The 8,716-nt window shown below is 47.7% G+C and overlaps 1 protein-coding gene across 1 annotated transcript in view; it reads right to left on the reverse strand.

Annotated features, from left to right (window-relative positions):
• The window catches only part of LOC140718688 (uncharacterized), a 66,027-nt gene extending 63,846 nt beyond the window's left edge, over positions 1 to 2,181 (reverse strand). Inside the window, exon 1 of the mRNA XM_073032733.1 lies at positions 1,435 to 2,181. Within this exon, the coding sequence (XP_072888834.1) occupies positions 1,435 to 1,714 (280 nt within the window). The 5' untranslated portion in view covers positions 1,715 to 2,181. The remainder of the gene's footprint in view (positions 1 to 1,434) is intronic.
• Between the last annotated feature and the right edge of the window lie 6,535 nt (positions 2,182 to 8,716).

Raw genomic sequence — 8,716 nt, forward strand, 5'->3', positions numbered from 1 at the left:
GGGCTGACAGGGAAAACGGATCAGCAATGATGAAATGGTGGAGCAGACACGATGGGCCAAATGGCCTAATTCTGCTCCTATATCTCATGGTCTTATTTTCACAGGCACAAAAAGTCAACAAAAAACTTGTGTGAATTCCGTAATCAATGACCCTGACAGTCCCGTATCTGTACTTTAATCAATGAATTTACTTTTATATCATTCATTATTTATATAATTATTGAATACTTTTCCTTTAGAGTCATATTCATAGAAAACTACAGCTCAGAAACAGGCTCTTCGGCCCATCCTAACAACACTGAACCATTTAAACCTAGTTTCATTGACCTGCATTGCCTCAGTGGAAAAAGCCTGCTTGCATTACCCTATCTCTACACCTCATAATTCTGTATACCTCTATTAAATCTCCCCTCAGTGTTCTACATTCTAGGGAATAAAGTCCTAACCTATTCAATCTTTCCTTATAACTCAGGTCCTCCGTCCCAGCAACATCTTTATAAATTTCCTCTTTCAATCTTCTACACCCTGCGGTAGGTGACAAAAACTGCACACAATGCTCCAAATTAGGCCTGACCAATGTTTTATACAACTTCAACATAACATCCCAACTCCTGGACTCAATACTTTGATCTCTGAAGGCCAATGTTCATGTCTCGCCAGCACAGAAACAGCAAATTCGCAGCAACACACACAAAATGGTGGAGGAACTCAGCAGGTCAGGCAGCAGCTCCGGAAATTAATGAGCAATAGACATTTTGGGCTGAGACCCTTCATCACGACCTTTTGTGTTTACAGCAAATTCCGAATACATGTTAATATTTATGGCAAATAAATCCGCTCCAGAATCCTTGAATAATTCCCTAGAACGATAACATGGAGTCTTGACCTCACAATTGACCTCATCATGCCCTTTCACCTCACAGTCTGCTTGCACTGAGCTTTCTGGGGAACTGGAACACTTCATACCTCATTCCGTTGTTGTACATATTCCTTTGTACCACCTCAATGTACTGATGTCGCGGGAGTTCTGTATGACATGCAAAAGAAAAGTTTTACATGTCCCTCCAATTTACCATTACAGTCAGGGTCTGGAATTGAACTGAAAACCCCGAACACTACCTCCTCCTCTCTCTCAGCTGGCACCAGTGTGTTGTGTTTATTTGTTCCTGTAGGTTGTGCATACCTTCAGTCAGGTGAACAAATGATCTTTGTCATGTTTGTAATGTACTGTGCTGTTAAAAAAGCGAATGGCCGTGTCATTTATTTATACTCTGTATACTTATGCCTCGGACAACAGACTTCAGCTTGCAAAGCTGCAGTTCCCCAAAAGAAAAAGCTTGTTCAGTCAGCAATCTGTTGTGGTGACACCACAGTCTCCGAGCGCGGAAATGGAGACTGTGGCTCTCGGATTCACATCTGAAGTCATTCCCTTACCTTCGGCACCGACCACACCAAGCTGGAGCAGAAGCGAGAAAAGGTGAACGAGTGAAAATAACCGGAGACCGGGTGGTGACCCAGGCTTCTCAAGCCGGGAATGAAGTTTCCCGGTTCTGGCGCTCATCCGATCCACGCCTCTTCCCGACCGATCGGTGCCGGCCCTGCTCCGGGATACTGACCCCGTTCGCTGGCGGACAGAGAGCAGAGGAGGGTCCGCACACCGGGTCACGGAGCTCCTCAGCGGGAAGTGAAGGAGAGTGATGTGGAGTGAACTCATAACAATTGGTAAACAATAAAGCTGAACACGGCAACTGAAAAATGAACCAGTGGGGCAGATATTTGAATTCCACTGTTAAGTACTGTTAAAGTTGCGATTGTGAGCGGAGGTTTGATAAAATGGCGAGCCTGAGAAGCGACATAAACTTCTCAACCCGGGGTTGACGATTCTTGGGTCCGACGCTCATTCGATCCACGCCTCTTCCCGACCGATCGGTGCCGGACCTGCTCCGGGATACTGACCCCGTTCGCTGGCGGACAGAGAGCAGAGGAGGGTCCGCACACCGGGTCACGGAGCTGGGGCACGATTCCGCATCAACAAAGACTCAACACAGGCTAAACTATCCCAAGTGAATACGTAACATTTAGCCTGTTTAGTAAAATCACTCATTTCTGTTCCGGGTTTAATGGTTGCTCTGACGTTACTTTAAGAGGGGAGCAAGTATCGACATGCTGATGCACCACGGAACAAACAGTGAGTGACCACCACTGTTGTGGAGAGCGCCCTCTTCTTTGTGGTGGCGTGTTGGGGAGGAAGCATTAAGAAGAGGGACGCCTCACGTCTTAATAAGCTGGTAAGGAAGGCGGGCTCTGTCGTGGGCAAAGTACTGGAGAGTTTAACATCGGTAGCTGAGCGAAGGGCGCTGAGTAGGCTACGGTCAATTATGGAAAACTCTGAACATCCTCTACATAGCACCATCCAGAGACAGAGAAGCAGTTTCAGCGACAGGTTACTATCGATGCAATGCTCCTCAGACAGGATGAAGAGGTCAATACTCCCCAATGCCATTAAGCTTTACAATTCAACCGCCAGGACTTAAGAACTTTTTAAAAGCTATTATTAATGCTTTTTGAGATAGTGATTTAGATGCATATCATATTTTTTACTGAGTTAAGTATTGTATGTAATTAGTTTTGCTACAACAAGTGTATGGGACATTGGAAAAAAAGTTGAATTTCCCCATTGGGATGAATAAAGTATCTATCTATCTACTACATCCAGGAGACTGAGAGGCCGGGCTCAGACCTCCATCAGCTTTATACAGGGGTCTGTGGGAGGAGCCACAGGAGCAGTCATCAGGGGCGTGTCCAGACAGGTATATGTAGTTCACCACACATGCACGCACACAAAATGCCGGAGGAATGCAGCACGTCTTCCTCTCCGGGAATCTCCGCCCTGATTAAGCTCCCCCCGGTCCTTTAGCAGAATGAACCCAGACTGTGGTCCTTCCTGACAGAGTCTTAGCATCGCACCGAGCTTCAGAGTGTCCGTCATCAGCATTCCCTTCGGGACCTCTCACTCTGCTGGGAGACCAACAGCTTTCCAGCAGACCAATGGGAACCCGTCACCTAACTTCCACACGCACTTGATGTAGCTACACACGATCAGGATGAGGGTGACATTGTGAATGTTTTTGGCCCTGTTATCAGCGATTTCTGCATTGTGACCCATCTGACCCATTGCTTCATGGATCCCCAGATGAACCTGGAGACATTTCCAAGCTGGAGGAGAGGGAGTGTGGGGGGTTTGGGGTCAGGTGTGGAGAAGTGGTCTACACCTGTGCCAAGTACAGCAATCCTGAGAGCATCTCACACCTGATGACCAGGTTCTTCCCAGTTATTGATGGGGAGTGACCTCCACACAGTCCCAACTTCTGTTTGACCGTCCCAGTCCACTGCAGACAATTCTTGTTTACACCCTGGCTCCTAGGAACCAGATCCCCAGCATGTTCACGAATTTGATGGTGAAGGGGACACTGGATCGGTCAGGCCAGTTGCTGAAGAGCATGGCCTCACTCCTTGTGTGGTTAACCCTGGCCCCTGATGCCAACTTTAACTGGTTGCAGATGCTGATCAGTCTGAGAACTAGCCTCGGATCAAAGCAGAAGATGGTGACGTTGTCAATGTACAAGGTTTTTACCTGGATCCCCTCCACTGCCCAGCAACGTCACCCTCTTCATCATGATTACTTTGGCAAGGGGTTCTATATAACACACAGGAGGGGGGGGGGGGGAATGGAAAACCAGTCTGACTCCACACTTGTTCCCTGCCTCTCCTTCCCACCCGTTGATTTGTACTGTACTACAGACATCTGTATAGAGCAGCTGGATACAATTCCTGAAACCCATCTCAAAGACTATTTTGGAGAGTACGTCCATCACTTGTGAATTTGAAATTCTGAGGACAGCCCTTCTGCAGGTCCAGAATGATCAGGCAGGCATCCACTCCCCCCATCCGACACGTAGGCATGACATGTCTGACAAGGGCAAGGCTGTCAAAGATCCTCCTGTAGGTACAGCACAGCTTTGGACTTGGTGGATCACCTGTCCCAGAGCAGACGACCCTGTCCTGGCCTTGGACATGATCTTGTAATCTACATTCAACAGTGAGATAGGCCGCCAACTCCTGATGTCATCCATCTCCCTATCTACTTGTAGATGAGGGTAATGATGCCCCTTCCTGTGGCATCTGACATGCTGCCAGCCAGAAGCACAGTGTTGTACACTTCCAGCGAGTATGGTCCCTTTCAGTCCCACAGAGCTGAGTATAACTCAGCCGGTAAGCCCTCGCACCTGGGAATTTTATTCGAGTGGAAGGAATGGATGGAGCCAGTCAGCTTCTCCAAGGTCAGCAGTTCGTCCAGACTTTCCATTGAGGACAGGAGGTTCTGGGAGGCTGTGCTGTCCCTGACCTCTCCGTCATAATGACTGGCATCTGCAGACCCTCGACATGTCCACCAGTGAGGAAGCTACTGAGCCCTCCTCTTCCTCAGTGCTGAGGGTCACAGATACCCACTGTGAGACTTTCAGAACAAGTAGTGTGAGCATTCCTTCACACTGTTCCATGGTGTGGACCCTGGGTTGGAAGGTGATCTTGGAGGATTCAGCAGGAAGAACTGGGTTGCCTGCCTTTCACCTCCTGTAAGTCCTCCCCTCACGTCCATCCCCTTTGACTGCAGCAGCAGAAGTTGCTCCAACTCTGTCTGGAGTTTGCACAGTTCCCTCTGATCCTGTCCTGCTCTCTGAACCCCTTTGTAGACACTCTTCACCCAACCACACAGACAAACCATGGGACACCATTGTGACGTCCTGCAGTAGTTGTGGAGATGTAGCAGCACAGACTCTCGTGACAAAGTCACATCAGCCTTGACCTTGGCGACACACATCACACAGTTTTCTTCACACTGTGCTTGTCCAAAGAGCCTGTTTGTATCTCCACGCCTGAGTTCTGGAATCACAGGTCTCAGTCTGAACTGTCACGCCCACAGCCTTGGTAAACTGCCTGAGGTACTGCAGGTGGTCCCCCAATGTGTGAGGTGATGTGGTGGTGTGTCTGGGGGAGATTGGTCACTGTTCCTCCTCCATCATCCTGCTCCAGTTGACCCACACCCTCCACCTCTCTGAATGGGGGGGGGGGGCGCCGGGCGCTTGTCTGCTCCCGGACTCCAGATGTGGGGTGGGGGTGGGGGTCTACTGGCCTTTCTACAACCCCTGGTTTCCCAAAGCTGGTATGTATTGGACACTGTGCTGCTCCCTGTCTACTGGAGCTGGGTGCTTACGGCATCTGCCTGCCCCCAATCTCCTGAGGCAGGGGTATTTAGCAGAATTCCTTCCCCATCCTTTTGCCCGTTGGTTCCCTTCCAATTTAACCTCTCCTGTTTGTCACTTCCTCTGCCTGTGTCATCGGTCTCAGCTGGGGGAGGGATTGAGAGATTGAGGTGGTCACCCTTTCCTCAGTGCCAGTCTCGTTTCCGTGCCGGCTGTGCCTTCTGTGCTGGAGGCGACATGTCAGCATTTTCTGCCCATTATTGGTGTCAACTGCCCCTTATTGCCTGAGCACAGGCGCCAGCACATTTGGGAAACAATGTCAGCAAGATCAAGGAGATGATTGGTGACTTCAAGAGGAGGAAACCAGAGATCCATGAGCCAATCATCAGAGGTGGATTCCTTGGTGTTATAATTTCAGAGAACCAGTCCTAGGTCCAGTATGTAAGTGAAATTTTGAAGAAAGCACGGCAGAGCCTTTACTTCCTTCAAAGTATGTGAAGAGTCAGTGTGGCATCTAAAACTTTGCAGTGGATAGTATCTCATGTTCTCAATATTTATTGCTTATTTTTTTTCTTTTGAATTTGCAGAATTTGTTGTCTTTTGCACATGAATTATTCGTTTGTTCTGTTAGCTGTGGTCTTTCATGATTCTATTGTGTTTCTTGTATTTACTGAGTACCCACAAGAAAGCAAATCTCAGGATGGCATATGGTGACGAACAGGTACTTTGATAACAAATTTACTTTGAACTTTGGTGTTGAGACCCTTCTTCTGGACTCCTTCCTGTTCTCAGTTCTTTTGAAGGGACTCACAATTAAAACTTTAACTATTTCAGCTTCTATAAATGTTGCCATAATTGTCAGGTGCTTCCAGAATTGTCAGCTTTTTCTCATCATATCTCTCCACAAACTCCATCTCCATAGTGGGATGATCTGTTCTAAGCTGAAGACCTTCTGCATGAATCTGCCTGTCCCAGCTGCACCAGTTTCACTTCTTGGTACAGACCCAGGGTGCTACTGACTCCTGTGCTCAATGGGTGACTCAGCTCTGGATTCAAGTCCAACACCAGGGACGAGCATGAAGTCCGGGCCCAGTGGTTCCAATTGTGCAGAGAGAAGGTGTTGTTAACTGGATGTGCTGCCTCTCAGATCTGATGTAACCCAAAGTCTTGCGTCCTTTCTGGTCAATGTGAAAGAGCCAATGGTGCACCTTGAGGAAGAAAGCAGAATCAAACCAGCCCTGGATCAACTTCACTAAAGCAGATGATCTGGTTACGTTGCCGTGAGTTGGAGCTTGCTGGCTGGACATTGATTCCTGTACTTCCTGTATTACATCATTGGCCACAGATCTAAATGCTCTTCTCTGGACAGAAGGTACTTCGGGAAGTTGGGAAAGAGCAACAAATATGAAACTTGTTCTTCTCATATGTGGTTGGTGACATTGTCCAATTCACCCTCTTCACCTGCTCTTTCCTCTTGATCTGGAAGCTTCACTTTTACTACCAGAAAACTGTTTATCTCTATGAAATCCTTCATGAGTTGGAACATCTCCTCTAGACCTCTCTCCCCATGGGAGCAGCCCCCAAATTCTCCATTGTCCCCATGGAATTGATGTTCCTCCAACCCTGTGAACATTCAATTAAGTCTCTTCTGCATGCTCTCCAATGTCTTTCAGACAGTGAGCTACACAATATTCCAGCTGAGCCTGAATCTGTGCTATAAGATGTGTCAGTATCCCTCAATATCCTTATTATTCCATTCTCTGTCACAATAAATTGAGGCAGAGAGTGTATTGTGAAGATTGTGTAGAGGGTTGAGAGGGAGGGATGAGACATGGGCGGCCAGATAAGAGATTGAGCAGAAGAAGAGGGGGCTGATGAGCAGAGGGAACCAGGTGTGGGTAGGCAAGAGAAGGTAGTTCAAAGACAAACACGGTGCGAAAGGTGAGGATTAAAGTCCAGATTCCAGCAACTGGCATCTCATAAGAACATACAAAATAGGAGCAGGAGTCGGCCATCTGGCCTGCTCTGCCATTCAATAAGATCATGGCTGATCTGGCCATAGACTCATCTCCACCTACCTGCCTTTTCCCCATAACCCTCAATTCCCCTATTATGCAAAAGTCTATCCAGCCTTGTCTTAAATATATCTACTGAGGTAGCCTCCACTGCTTCATTGGGCAGAGAATTCCACAGATTCACCACTCTCTGAGAAAAGCAGTTCCTCCTCATCTCCATTCTAAATCTACTCCCCCGAATGTTGAGATTATATCCCCAAGACCTAGTCTCACCTACCAGTAGAAACAACTTTCCTGCCTCTATCTTATCTTTCCCTTTGATAATTTTATATGTTTCTATAAGATCTCCTCTCATTCTTCTGAATTCCAGTGAGTACAGTCCCAGGCAACTCAATATCTCCTCACAGTCTAACTCCTTCATATCTGGAATCAATCTGGTGAACCTCCTCTGCACCGCCTCCAAAGCAGTATATCCTTCCTCAGGTATGGAGACCAGAACTACGCGGATTACTCCAGGTGCAGCCTCACCGGTACCCTGTACAGATCTCATATCGCCCTTCAGAGTGTAAGTCTACCTTGTCCTGGGGCTCTCTCTCCTGGTCACCCCTGGAACACCCGTGTCCTTGCCTTTCCTGACAGTGACCCTCAGAGGCAGTGAACAGGTCTTGTTTGAGGAACTCAGTAAATAAAACCCCAGCAACACACACCCGCTGCTATCTGTAAGGAGTTTGTACCTTCACCCGTGATCGCGTGGGTTTCCTCCGGGTGCCCCAGTATCCTCCCACAGTCCAAAGATGGACTGGTTGGTAGGCTAATTGGTCATTCTACATTGTGCTGTGACCGGGTGGGGATTAAATTGGGGTGTTGCTGGACATCGCAGATCAAAGGGCCAGAGGGACCTGTTCCACATCCTATTTCAATAAATTTAGAAATAAATGAAATAAAAACTGCTGGAGGAACTCAGCAGTCAGGCAGTATCGATGGAATTTAACAAATTGTCCATGTTTTGGGCCAAGACATTTCCTCAGGACTGGTTGTTCACTTTCATAGATGCTGCCTGACCTGCTGAGTTCCTCCAGCATTTTGTGTTTTGCTCTCGATTTCCAGCACCTGCAGAGTCTCTTGTGTTTAAAATAAAGCCACAGACAGTGGAAATCTAAAATAGAAATGTTGTAAATAATAATCAGATGAAGAGTCTTTGATCTGAAATACAACTCTGACCCTGATTGCTCGAGCTGCCCCAGTCTCTCACTCACCAACAGGATTACACCCGTCCCCTGATCCCTGGGACACAAACACAATCCCAGTGGGGGTTCACTCTCACCGAGGGGCACATTATCTCACCATCGGAGTGGCTTTATGTCACCGAGATTACCTCCCATCACAAATACTCCATCAAACTGCAACTACTAGTGAATTCTCCCAACTGGCCTTCTCCCT

Source organism: Hemitrygon akajei, chromosome 2, assembly GCF_048418815.1.
Source record: "Hemitrygon akajei chromosome 2, sHemAka1.3, whole genome shotgun sequence".
Taxonomy (NCBI): Eukaryota; Metazoa; Chordata; class Chondrichthyes; order Myliobatiformes; family Dasyatidae; genus Hemitrygon; species Hemitrygon akajei.